At 38.8% G+C, this 14437-nt stretch overlaps 1 protein-coding gene across 4 annotated transcripts in view; it reads right to left on the bottom strand.

Moving 5' to 3' along the window:
- The window catches only part of CADM3 (cell adhesion molecule 3), a 58113-nt gene that overhangs the window by 8398 nt on the left and 35278 nt on the right, over nt 1–14437 (bottom strand). For all 4 annotated transcript variants that reach the window (XM_074262265.1, XM_074262263.1, XM_074262266.1 and 1 more), the window contains 2 exons: nt 1789–1929; nt 1198–1350 (listed from right to left, as the gene is read on the bottom strand). In XM_074262265.1, the coding sequence (XP_074118366.1) occupies nt 1198–1350; nt 1789–1906 (271 nt within the window). In that variant the 5' untranslated portion in view covers nt 1907–1929. The remainder of the gene's footprint in view (nt 1–1197; nt 1351–1788; nt 1930–14437) is intronic.

Below are 14437 nucleotides of genomic sequence, written 5' to 3'. Positions count from 1 at the left end.
GAGCAGACCCAAGGGAATCTTGGGAAGTATTTTTGCACTGGCAAGTGGGAATGGGTATTATATAGGTAGAGCTATAACTAGGAATTCACATGCCCTGGGCAAGTTCAATTACTGTGGAAAGACGGAAAGTATAGTCTAGCATAGAATACTTGGAAATGGAGAAAATGATGTTAAGATATGGAGAGTCATAGGGGATCAAAGTCACCTTGATCTCAGTTGTCTGCAAGACCACCTGGAAATTCCTCTGATGACTTTAAATCCCAGATGGTCTATTCCAGGTTATAGTAATGCCAAAAAAGCAAACATCTATTCCTCACAGAGTTCAGCCCAGGTCCTTGCACTATATCCAACAATCTCCAATCCATTCAACATTATTTGTATATTATCTTTTTTCATTCGCATGAGTTCCTTCAGAGAAGGGGACATATTTTTGCCTTTCTTTATATCCCTTGGGCTTACCACAGTATCTGTAATGTAGTAACCCCTTAATAAATACTTGTTGACACTAATTAGGAAGGAGATGAGGGATGAGAGATACAAAATAGAGAGAGGTAGTCTTTGGGAGAGAGGTGATACAATATCACCATCTTAGTGAGTGCCAAGATTAAATAGGGGCAATCATATCACACAACACAGACTACTGAAGTACCATGAGACAGCCAGTCAGTTAAAAAGCATGTACTAAATATTTCTTGACCAATAGACACAGGCATAGTAGAATGGAGGACTACTGGAAGTGATAGGACAGCCAGTGTTTCTTGGAAGAAGTGCCCTAGGACAAAATCTTGGTTATCTTCCTCTTGTTAACTCTTTATATATCAGAATTCTTTTTATCACTTAAGTGAATAGAAAAGTTTTTGAACCACTAGTCTTGTAATATGAACACTAGGATGACAATGAAAACACCTAAATTCTAGTCCCTGTTCCACCATTAAACATCTACATGACTTTGAATGACTCCTTTAATTGCTGTGCCTTAGTGTTCCAGTGTCAAATGGGAATTAACAGAATTTGCCTTACCTACCCCAGAGGGTTGTTGTAAGGATTTAGTGATATAATGTATGTAAAGTGCTAAACAAACATGACAGAGAAGGAAAGAGGGTAAGGGAAGTGCTTGATGGGGCTAAGGAATTGAAAGGGAGAGCCTAAAATCTAGAGAGAATATACACTGGGAAGACTGGGATTTGGGCTCCTCACCAAGCACAGTGACGAGAGACTTGGCAGTGCGCACAGGCATGGTGAAGATGGAGCAGGTATACTCGCCCTCATCTGCTAGGGCCACCTTGCTGATACTGATGGTCAATTCGTTGGGGGTGGAGCGCACCAACTGGATCCTATTGTCTCGAAGTGCTAGGGAAAAACAGGACAGTTGGAAATCATATCCTCCACCCATTCCCCATCTCAAATTGCACTCTTAGCACTTTTCATGTCTATTTTCCTTTCCTAGTCCTACTTTCTTATCATTGGCAGAAAGGTGAGGATGGGGAAGGGAAGGTGTTGCCTTTGAACTAATTTTTTTTTGAGGAGTCTTCAATTTCCTTTCTAGGATCAAGGGTAGATGATGAATTGAAAATTATTCAAACAAAGATTGAAATTAAAATCAGGTGAATTGGGTGGAATCTTGTTCAATTCTGGATTTATGAGCAGATCTTGGAAAATCAACCTAATCCTTTCCCTTTTGTTTCAGTCACCAGAAATAGTTTACTCCATTTCTCTTCCCCTCTGATCTCTAAAAATCATGTTCCAACCCAACCTTTCTGAAAGGCATGGTGATCTAGAAGATAGTACCTCTCTTCTCCCCAAAGTAGAGAGTCTGCTGAGCAGGGTTTGACCACTGTAGGGATGAGGAATCAGGGTCTTTTACTTGGCACTTGAGCTGCACGGTATCACCAGCCACTACTGTCATATCATATGTCCAGGGCTGACTTTCTGTAGGAACAAAGTAGAATCAATTTCCTGTACATAACCACTGAACTTTTGGGCTAATGCCCAACCCTCTTTCTTCTGTCTTCTCTCTCCAATAGACATCTGCGCCGTGTAAGTCTTGCCTTCTCTGGAACAACCAGAATGCTAGAAATTAAAGCGTATGGGATAGAAAGATATTTTTCTTGTTGAATTTCTCTGAGGCAGATATTGAGGAGAAAATGCAGCCTTAAAAGACACATTTGTTGAATGTCTGTTGAAAACCTAAATAAAATACAAAAAACATAAATTTATATACACAGGTCTGAGCACACCTCATGTGTTATACACATTGCTGGACTACCTAACCTAAAAAATATCTGTCTATCCTATCTATGTCCCCTTTTTCTACTCATATAACCTAAATAAGTACAGGGACCAAGACATCTGGTTGGGTTCCATGACTCCAAAAGCCAAAATAAGCAAAATTAGCCATCAAGTTGCCTAGCTCAGGTCCAGATACACAAAATATTTTAGTTAGATGTTGTTAAAACTGTATAATAAAAGAGTATATGCATCATTTCCCCAACAATGACCTTCTGCATCACTCCTAATTGTGTCCTAACTCCAATCTCTTAAAACTAAAATCCTCCTGGTCAGTTCCACTCAGCATCTTTCTCTCCCAATCTAGCACCCTTAAGAAAGTACTTTTAAAAACTATAGAAAAGAGTTTCCTCCTACTACATCAGTGGAATGTATTTCCCATTATCACATTAAAAGAAAGGATGGGTGGAACAGTGACTAGAATTTAGACCTTCCAATTGCCTCATTAAAAGAGGAGTGCTTAAATAGAGTATCCATAATCTTAATAGCCCTGATTTATTCCCAGTATGATTCCCAATATTCTAAGCACTAACTTCTTCAAACTGTTGGTTTGGACCTGACTTCCTCTGACTCCAGGAACTCAAGGACTTTTTTGACTTTTCCTTCTCCACTCTCTATATCTAGGAATCCTTGACCTCCTATTACCATAATGACTTTTTTCCACTCCGAACCCCAAAGCATCAACCCTCTCCATTATCTGTTGAACTGGTCTCATCTTGATCCAGAACAAAGGAAAAGAGAAAAGAGAATAAGCATTTATATAGTGCCTATTATATGTTAGACACACTACTAATATCTCATTTGATTTTCACAGCAATATAGATAAATTGTTATTATCCCCAGATGAGAAAACTGAGGCAAACAGTGTAAGTAATTTACCTAGGGTCACACAGCTAATCTGAGGTCAATTTGAACTCCTCTTCTTGTCTCCAGTCCCAGCCCTTTTGTTACCTTGCTGCTTTAAGACAATGAATTAGTTTAACCCAACATAGCTGTATCCTAAATCCCTTAAGGACTTCTCTTCCCCTTTTTTACTCCCCTCATTTCAGAAATGAGCCTGGCTCTATAGGTTTAACCTCTCACTGATATTACTTCCCTGCTATCTTAGTCATACCAATTATTTTCCCTTCAACCTACACTTGCATTGGAAGCTCTTCCTGATAGAGGGGAAGGTACTCAGATATAAGGACTAAGTACACTCTTTTTATCTCCCATTCTGTCCAATAACTCATAATTCCAGGCCAAGTTTCTGTCTAGCTCCTTGTGACTTTTATCTTGGGCCATTATTTATTAGGAATCAAAAAATTTCAGTTAGAAGGGAAGTAATTTAGTCCAACATTCTCATTTGACATATTGTGTAACCAAGTCTGAGAGAGGATGAGATTTCCTTAGCATCTCTCAGGAAGTTAATGGCAGGCCCTAACTAGAATCCAGATCAACTGACCCTGAATTCAAGGTTCTTCTATTAGAACATTATCTCTGTCTGTCTGTCTGTCTCTCTCTCTTTCTCTCTCTCTCTCTCTCTCTCTCTCTCTCTCTCTCTCTCTCTCTCACACACACACACACACACACACACACACACACACACACACACACACACACACACACACAGGATAACATTGGAACCCTGAGATTTTAGTTGTCACATTTTTTTGAATGAACTGATTGGGAAGTAATTATAAGCCTCAAATGCCCCAAATTCATCATTTCCAAATTACAAGTGCTATTTCCTAGTAATAATGCCCCATCTTTTGAATAATAATTCTTTGATTCTTAGTTTCTTTGGAAGATATTTCCCTGGATTGTAGCTTTGTGAGATTCAAAACATCCTCAACATATCCTCCCTTGGAATTCTTTCTTTTACAGCAGAGGTGTCAAACATACAGACAGCAGGCGGGCAGCAACACTCTAGAGAGCTAGCTGAACTAGATTAAAATGTAATTGGGAAATATTTAACAAAATAAATAAAAATACAATAAAGCATAGAAAATATATTTTGAAACTCAATCAATATGAAGCCTGCAGAGATCCTTATGTATGGATTTGTGGTTCCCATTTCTACTTGACTTTGACACCTCTGCTTTAAAGGGGTGAAAAGCTGGGGATATAGAAACCTTTTCTATTGGAGCTAAGGGAAGAGAGAGAAAAAGTGGAGAACAGTAGCATAAATTTGTACATAAGATGTTCAATATCAGGAAATCAAATTTTGGAAAAGGGGAAAAAGTGGAAGAATGACTCAGAGGGCTGGGACAAAGAGGGTGAAAAGGGGAGGAACAGCAAGGATGTTTAGAAAGACTGGTAAGGTAATCTTGGGCAGGATATGAATATAATTTTACTGACCATGTTGCCAGGGTCAGTCCAGACTTCAAAGCTAAGAAACTTGGGTAATGGGCCAGGAGTTTCTAGTGCTTAAATCTTCTTGTCATTAAAGGAAAGGGAGAAGAAAATCTCTGTTAGAAATGACTCCTAGACACTGTGTGTGTGTGAGAAAGAAATCTTTCTATGTGAGAAAGAAAAGGCATTTGAATAATAATGAAGGGGAAAATTCTTTAAGATACAAATGAGAGAATCCTTCATGGAATTTGGAAAGACAAGTAGACTCCCCCTACAAGATGGTAAGGTGGCAAATTACAAAAGAAGGTTAATTTTTATCATAGACACTTAGATTATAAGAGTTTGAAGGGACCTCAGAAGTCATCTAATTCAAAACGAGGCCTTGAATAACTTGCCCAAGGGCATAAAGCTAGTTAGTTGTATAATGGAAACTAGAAACTAATTTTCTTGACTCCAAAGTCAAATCTTCTACTTTTATTCATCACAGATTCTAGGTTCTAAGGGACCTCAGAAGTCATCTAGATGAGTGTTTCTTAAACTTTTTCCATTTGTGATTTCTTTTTGCCATAGAAATTTTTACATGATCTGGGTATATAGGTATATAAAATAGGTCTACAAATCAAACATTTGTTGATAATAAATTATAATTTTGCGATCCCCATGTCCAATTTTGAGACTCCATAAGAGGTATTGATCCACAGTTTAAGAAGCTGGGATTTAGACCAAACCCTAGTGGAATAAGAATTCTTGACAGCATCCCTGAAAAATAGTTATCCAGACTTTGCTTGAAGACTTTCAGTGATGGGTAACTTTTTAACCTCCCATGCACTTCCACTTTTGCATATTTCTCATTTTTAGAAAGTTTTATTAATGTCCATCTTAAAATGCAATGTCCAGAAGTGGACACAATATTCAAGATATGCTCTGATTAGACTTATTGCAGGTACTGTCTGATTATGATATTTTTTATTCCCGACATTAATTCAGACTAAGAGCTTTTTATTCACACCATTGACTTATACTGACTTTGAGTTTTGTTAAATCCCCCACCTCCTAATTCAAGACTGTAATATATCTTCATCTCCCTTATCTTGTACTTCCGCAACTGACTTTTTAAACCCAGGTATGATTTTATATTTACTTGTGCTGCATTTTATTTGTCACAGGCAAGATATGAACCCATTTCTTTCTGAATCCAATAATAAAATCTCTATTTGCTACACTCTGATCTCTAATTACCTCCTTCCCTTCCCTTAAACCCTTTCTCCCAAACCTGTATTTAAATTTTCAGTGCCCCAAGCAATTTTCTAATATTAACAATTTCCGTAGTTATTTAGATAGAGATCTTCTTTGGTTGGGGAAAGTTTTCTTATTGGTGATTTCCTTAACAATAGAATTACAAGTCAGGTCGTACATAACATAAATGTGCGTGTTTTCATTTATGTGTTCTTGCTTTTGTTTGGACCAGACCTGAGATTTCATAAAGAGCTGCCTAGGCTACTGAGAAGTTGATTCGCTTTGGTTGGTCCACAGTCAGGTACAAGTCAGGGACTAGAATGGAGCTTTTTGGATTCTTTGTGCTCCAACCTGTTAGCTGTCCTTCCCAGCTTCCTAGCATCTGCACACCTGGCAAGCATGTCATCTCTATGCCTTCTCACTGCTGGAGGGGAAAAAAAAAGATGAATAATAATGGGTCAAGTATACAGATCCTTGAGGTTCTCCAATAGAGACACCTCTCTCCAAACTAGCGGCGATCTTAGATTATTCTCCTTTTAGTAATCTGATAACCTTGTGCCCATTGGGCAGCTGGCTGGTTATTGTACGTGACTCTTTTTCTCCCGAAATCTAGTCTTCAAATAGACTCAGGGTGAGGAGGTGAGGATGGGGAGAATAAGAAAGAAAGAACCTTTACTTCAGATTCTCGGTCCCTTCAGCCGCTGGAAGCAGCCAATCACATGCAAGGTGAGATCACCAGTTGCTAGGCAGATTCTAGTAGCACTGCCTCCTAGAAATCTGCAGTAATGAAACCAATTGGCATTTCCCGCCAAATTCGGCTGCTTGGGTTTAGGGAGGGAGGGTTGAGGTGGGTGGGGGAAAGGAGCGAGAAGAGAAGTAGAGAGATAGAAGAGGGAGGGAGGAAGAGTGGGGGAGGGAAGGGGAAGATAGTGTGGGAAGAAAGGAGAGCAAGGACTTGATGAAACAGGAGGAGGAGGGAAGAAGGGAGATACCTGGGGGAGATGCAGAAGGGAGTTAAAGAGAATGGGAGGGGAAAAAAGAAAGTGGGGAGTGAGAGAAATAAGGGGAGAGGGGAAGGGAAATGGGGGACATGGAGCTGAAGAGAAAGAAGGGGGGAAATAAAAGAGAAGCCGAACAATAAGAAACGAGAGAAGGAGAAAAGGAAATGGCTGAAGAAGAGTAACAGGAGCAAGGAAAGAAAAAGATGGGCCAGAAAGGAAAAGAATGGAAAACACAAAAAGAAAGGAGGAAGAGAGGGTGAAATATAAAGATAGGGAGGGAGGGAGGAGAGAGACAGAGATACACAGAGACAGAGAGACAAGACAGAGACAAAGAGAGGGGGAGAGGGAGGGAGGGAGGAAAAGGGGAAAAGGGAAGGGGAGAGAGAAAGAGAGGAGATCTGAGGATCTTGGTTTTAGGAAAGGACCTGAGTGATCCATCTCCCTAATAAGAATTTTTGTCCTAAATTACCCTAGGATTGATCATTTGCCCCATCTTTACAACCACCAAGGAAAGTACCATATAGGAAAAGGGAACAAAGAACAAATAGAGAACATATAATGGGAGTGGTGTAGGATAGAGTAAAAACGATTCTAGGAGTTAAACAGGGTAATCACAGAAGGAAAACAAGACAGGAAAGAGTCAGGGTTAAGGGGACAGGTGAGGAGCAAGAAAAAGGGGGGAAAAAGAATTGATAGGTGAAACCTGAAGCCCTGATTCTTTTCTTGGAACAGAGGAATAAAGGAAGCAGAAAGAAGTTTTGCTATTATCTGGGTTTGAAATATTTCCCCAATTTTGTATCTTTTAAAGACATAGTACTGGGACCAACTGAGGTCTGTCCTAAGGATCAAGATAATATAAGAGAGACATACAGTCATCTCAGCGTCCTCAAGAATGGAAGGTGAAAGGAATAGATTACCCACTTACCCTGGCACAGTCTGGAAATGATGCCCTAAGGGTTATTTAGGGGCAATATGAATGTGTTGATGAATTTGAGAAAGGGAACTGCTTTAAAGGACGTGTTAGTTTGGGAAATTCTTGATCCCCAGCTCCTTGTTTTGAAGTCTTAGGAAACACAGGCTGCATCCAAGACCAACTGTATAAAGATATGGATGGTTGTAACCTTTCAGATAAAGTCTAGATTTCTTAGCTTGACATTGAAGACTCTACAATCTATTGTTAGCCTGCCTTTTTGGCTTTAATCCAATACCCTTCCCAGCTACCCTTTCCCACCAATACTGTATGTTCTAGCCAAGATAAACTGTTTGGTATCCTCTTTTCACAGCCCTTGTTTTCCCATCTCCATTTGATTGGAATGACTCTCCCTTCACACCCTGACTCCATCCCCACCCTCAACCCCCAGCCTTTCCTGTTGAAATTTTACTGGCTCAAAGCAAATGTTCTCTTCCAGGAAGCTTCCTCTAATCTGACAAACCTTTCCACTTCCAAATGCTTTGACTGGCATATAAAAATGATTGCTTAATTGAATTGTTAGGTTTTTGTTTTTAAATAAGCTTACAGAATAATTATATAAAGCAGCTAGGTGGTGCAGTAATGCTTGACCTGGAATAAGGAAGACCTGAGTTCAAATATGGTCTCAGACAATAATTAACAGTGTGACCCCCTGGCAAATCACTTAACTCTGGGCTGCATTATCCTCATTTGTAAAATGAGCTAGAGAAAGAAATGGCAAACATTCTGTAACCAGAAGCAAGTTAGTTTATTAAGCATTTATTAAATTCCAAGTGTATTTCAGTCACAACCAGAACTTGAACCCAAGTCTCCAAACATTAAGCTCAGTACTTTTCCCACTATACCATCCTATCATTTTATACTTTGCTGAATGTTTGCTAAATAGTAGGTACTTCATTAAAATTTGCTGAATTAAAGTCATTAAACAGCAGGGTTTGTGACTGATTACTATAGTGTACTCTTGATTTTATGAAATATATACTCTTGATCACCATTTTTGTGTGGAGTACTTGATTATTAAAATATAATATTTATAAAACTCAGCATAGAGCTTGGCACATAGCAGGTACTATATAAATGCTAGTTATTGTTGTTATTATTTCATCAAAGTATAAGATTCCCCATTTAGAAGCTCCCTAGAAGGAGCTACCTCTATAATTTTGCAGTTTTTGAAAGTTGCTTTGGGCACTAAAGGGTTAAATGGCTTATCCACACGGCAAACATATGTTAAAAGAAGCATTTAGATTTATGTTTTCTAGACTCCAAGGTCAGCTTTTTATTCACATTTAGCCACACTGTCTTTTATAGCAAATGTTTAATTCCAGACTTGTTTCCTTCAACATATTTTCCCCCTCCCCTGCTTCAGTCCTCAAGAAATGGAAATTCATTTAAATATTAATTTAAGCAAGACATAATTAGAAAGGTGAATATTCATTAAAACAAAAACAAAGCACATAGTGCTTTCTAGAGTCAAGTATAAATTAACTTTTGAACTTTATGCAGAATATAGATGGATATCAATGATATAATCACCTACAAACATTTACTAAGTATTGGCAATAGGCTTGGATTTGTGCTAGGATACAGAGTGGACTATTTCTCTTTAATGTGGATTTATTCTCTTCTCACTTCCTTTTTTCATTTCACATCATGTTTCCCTTTACCTGTTTCTCTCCTTTATCTATCTTTTTTTTTTCCTGCTCATCTGATCTTCCCTCCTTTCCCTTCTCTATGTCTTAACTACTGACTATCTCTTCCAAATGCCAAGTGAGTAAATAGTGTGGTGATGTGCAGATTCTTACAAAAACAAAAAAGCACTTAGAATTGTGATGTTTGTTGGCTCAGGAGGGGACAGTCTGAGTCTGCTATTAGTGTATATTCAGTATTATAAGTAATCGTGAGATTTGTTTTAAGGCTGAATGTTGTTGTTTATCCTTCATTTTTGAAGAAGGCCAGTGATATCATGGATAAGGTCTTGACTCATAGGTGAATTTGATTTAAGTGAAGCAGAGTTGCACAAAGTGGTCAGCCTCACTCTCCCAAAGAATGGTTAATGGCAAGACAAAGATTGGCATTACCAGTCATGTAGTGGAGAATATGGGGCAGGCAATAGCACAGTTTACCTCCTATACCTGCAAACTATTTCTTGTTTTTCTTCTCCTAGAAACCACCTATGTTCTGTCCCTGAAAATGTACACACAGATACACACACTCAAACTCACACAAATTCACCTGACCCTGGCCCAGCTCTTTTGCTCCCAGGTTTGTGCCAATTATTCTGAGTTCAGAATAACTGAATTAAGAGCATCTCATGTCTCCTGCTACTTGTACTGTCCTCTTCTGGTAGGGGATGGTATGAACTCTTTATCCCACTATTTGAACCAGATCGTTCAGAATTACAGCATCATTAAGAATCTGAAAGGACCACAAAGAATCCTCCTCTAAAACTTATCCGACAAAGTGACCATCCAACCTTTCTTCCCTTTTCCCCTCTGAAAATCTCTAGTGAATAGGAACTTACTGTCTTCTTAGGTTGTAAATCTGCCTCTGTAAGTTCCACTCATCGCTCCTAATTCAGCCCTCCGCAGTCAAGCAGAACAAGCTAATCCCTTTTCACTATCATAGCCCTTCCAATACGAGAAGACAGTTATCATGTCCCTACATCGTCTCTTCTTCAGGCTAAACATACTTTTAACTAGTTCTCATATGACATGAACTTGAGGACTTTCACTATTCTAGTCATCTTTCTCGAGATAATCTCCAGATAATCAATGTCCTCTCTAAACAGTGGTGTTCAGAATAATGATTGTAGCTTAGACATAAGGCAGTTAGGTGACCCAGGGCTTAGGGTTCCAGGCCTGGAGTTAGGAAGTCCAAAATGCAAATCTGGCCTCAGCTACAAACTGTGTGATCCTGAGCAGGTCACTTAACCTTCTTTGCTTCAGTTCCCTCACATGGAAAATGAGCTGGGAAAGAAAGAACAGACTCTTACAATATCTTTGTCAAGAAAACCCCAAATAAAGTCATTTAGAGTTATAATGAACAATGATAATCACTTAAATCTTAAAACGAACTTTTTAATATTTCATTTGACTTTCACAAAAGTCCTGGAAGGTAGGTGCTAGTAGTATCCCCATTTTATAGGTGAGAAAACTGAGGCAGACAAAAATGAATTGAGTATCTGGGGCAGGATTGGAATGCAGACCTTCCTTACTCTCAGGTCCACCTGGATCATCTGGCTGCCTAATATAATATTGTTGTTCTTCTTCTAGTGTGTCTGATTCTTATTTGGGGTTTTCTTGCAAAGATACTGGAATGGTTTGCCATATAAGGAAACTGAGGCAGCATTAAGTCACTTGCCCAGAATCACACAGCTAATAAGTATGGGAGGCCAGATGTCTTGAAACCCAGCACTCTTTGTACTGTGGCATCACCTAGTGTCCAGCGCCACCTAGCTATCATTTGACTAAGGCTGAGTAAAGTGAGGTTATTACCTTCCTAATCCTGAATACTAATCTTAATTTAGTCTATCAGTGCTTTAGCTTTTGTGCCTACTATATTCCCGGTGATTCATATTCAGTTTGTAGTTCACTCAGATTCCCAGATCATATCCAGGCAATATGAATATTTAGATGCGCCTCCCTAATCTTATATTTGTGAAAGGGATTTCTAGGATCTAAACATAATAATTCACACTTTTCTTATTACAGTTTATTTTCTCAGATTGAGCTCAATACTTTAGCCTGGAGTGGTGGGTAAAGAGGTTTGTATTCATTTAGCTACATTTTTGTGTGCACCATTTTCAGGGGTCAGGAACAGATCTTGAGCAACATCACACTTGTAAATGTCCCTTGAACTAGTAAGGTCCTATCCTCATATGTGTTTGCTGATATCTAGCATTTTTAAAAACCCAGCTGAATTATTACCTCCTTGAGAAAGCTGTCTCTGATTTCTGAATAGAAATAATCTTTACCTCATATTTTCTGATAGCATGTTATACTATCCTATACCTCTCATTATAGTTTAATTTGCATCATATTTATCTTTGTATGCTCATTCACTTGTAAACTCTTTCAAGCTAAGGACTGTTTTTTGTGTTCAAATTTCCTCTTTTCTTATTCTAGTTCAACACAATGCAAAGCATAGAAGAGTTAATAAATGTGTGCTGAATAAATAAATACTTCACATACCCTGAAGAACCCTAGAAAGGTAAGGATCCTTAATTAAAGAAGGAACAAAACTCCCAATTTTAAAAATCATATCACAGCTAAAACTAAAAGGTTTAATGCTATCTTGTGGTTAGTCTTTTGTTCCCTAGGGGGGCCTCTTAATTACTGGTTTATTTCATTAGGGGTTCTTGCCTTTTTAGGGTTCTTTTAAAGGGCACAGTAGTTCTTATAGTAGCTCCACTGATTTCTTCCTGACTGATTGTTCAGATTAAAGGGTCACAAGGTGGTTGCCAGAGGTGGTAACTAGCATTATGGTCTCTTGAAAATTTGCTGACATGCTCCTTTAAACCATATAAAAGCACCATCAGGTTTTCATTCAAAGGTAGAGCTAATAATTTGTTTTAGGTTTGTTTTAAATGTATTCCAACTTTTGCCCATCTTTTTCTCTCTCCCCCTGCCTCTTCTCTCATCCCCCATAATTTGCCTTTCTATCTCTCCCCAGCTGGAATTGCAGCAGTCACTTAAGGACTTAATCCCACTGCTGATCATCACAGAAACTTTGACCCATTCTATTTCATACCTAGACTTGGTTTGCTTGAAACCTTCCTCCCCATTCCTGAGGGCTCGGCACTTTGTTGTTAGACAACTAGATTGGCTTTAACTCTATTTAAATTCATAGTCTTAAGGTCAAAGGATCCACCAGTCTTAGCTTTTACCAGTAGCAGGGGGTCACAGTCATGTACTATGTAGTATTGCAATGTGAAAAACTGGGGCCATACTGAAGGGCGTTGTACCACCAGGTGGTAATAGGATCATAAATCTAAGGCCCTCAGAAGCCTTTTGGTCCACTTTCCCCCATTTTGTAAATGAAGAAACTGAGGTCCAGGAGAATGTAAATGATTCATTCATGATCACATGTGAGTTTTAGAGATAGGGCTGAGCTAAGAACTTCAAAGCCAGATCTGACCATTACATCATTTAAAAAGGAACTTTTTCTGTCTCCCTCCCATTCCCTCTCTGTCTTCTTCTCTTCTCCCACTCTCTTCCTCCCATTTCCTTCTCTGTTTGTCTCTTTCCTTCCCTTTCTATTCTGACTGCTTCTCTGTGTCTCTTTCCCTCTCTCTGTGTGTGTCTCTGTCTCTCTTTTCTCCTGTCTCCATCTCTATCTGTCTGTTTGTCTCTCTTCTCATAATCACAGGCTTGCCATGGTAGTGCTTGATTAAATAGCCTCATTTCCATTATTTACTGAAGAGAATCAGATTTACTGAGTAATATCTGATGCTGCTGATGTCAATGATGATGATGATGATGGTGATGGTGATGGTGATGATGATGATGATTCAACATTTCTCAACACCCTATTAGCAAAATCTACCTACTTATTATTCCTCACGACTATGTTGACAGGTGGGTGAGCAGTATTATCTTCAAGGAAGAAGGTGATGGGGGCTGAGGCTGACAATAGAGAAAGAGCCTTTCTTTTAGATCTGACTCCCCCACTGTGACTGGTACAATCTTTTCTGACCTCAACTTCTTAAGATACTTCTAGATCTCAGAAGGTAAGAAAAAAATAACATGGCAAAATCAGGATTAAGACTGAACCTCAGATCTTTTAGTCTTTTGCTTATTTTCTTAATCAAGCTTCTCTTTCCTTTCTACTGTTCTCCTTGTAAACCTTCTATCAACATCTTTGGGAGACAAGGCCCAATCCATTCACTGCCTTATTCTCCAAGCACTGATTGAGGAAATTTTTTGTAGATTGATAAGGATGAGATAATCCTTAGCAATCATGGTGGCCTGAGCTAAGTTTAAGGATGGCAAGTTGGTAACATGGAAAAGGCATGAGATTAGGAATCAATCAACTTCAAATTCTGGCTAAATTATATCTCTCTATCCATCTATCTCTCTATCCATCTATCTCTCTATCCATCTATCTTTCTAAAATACCTAGAGAAAAATCATTAAATCACTCTAGACTTCCATTTCTTTCTTTGTAAAATAAGGAGACTGAACAGCATTCTCTCTAATGTCCTTATCAACTCTGAATCTACGAACCTATGAACTGTCTGGGCCAGCAGCTTTCCCTATAGACTAAATGATCTACAGCTACAGCATGGTCAACTATAGGTGCTATCATCATATATTCTTTCATAAATCTTCCCTAGCAGGGCTTAATGCCAAATAGTCTTTTTGTCCCTGCCATTCCTATTTGCTAATCTCTTTCCTCCATTTTCAGGTATTAGAGACATTTAGCTCCCCAAATGAAAAGCCAGGTCCATATGAAAAGAGAACCATTTTACCATCTGGGATATTCTGTCTTTCTATTTGCATTTCCTTCCATTCATGTTTTCTCTAGGGGATATGCTTCTCTTCCCTTATAGGCAGCAGGATCTCCTAAAGGATCTCCTTATTTCAGCTCAGATGCACTTCAGCTCACACAC

The sequence above is a fragment of the Sminthopsis crassicaudata genome, chromosome 4, assembly GCF_048593235.1.
Source record: "Sminthopsis crassicaudata isolate SCR6 chromosome 4, ASM4859323v1, whole genome shotgun sequence".
Taxonomy (NCBI): Eukaryota; Metazoa; Chordata; class Mammalia; order Dasyuromorphia; family Dasyuridae; genus Sminthopsis; species Sminthopsis crassicaudata.
The sequence above is the reverse complement of the archived record's forward strand: the minus strand, read 5'-3'. Positions and strand labels throughout refer to the sequence as shown.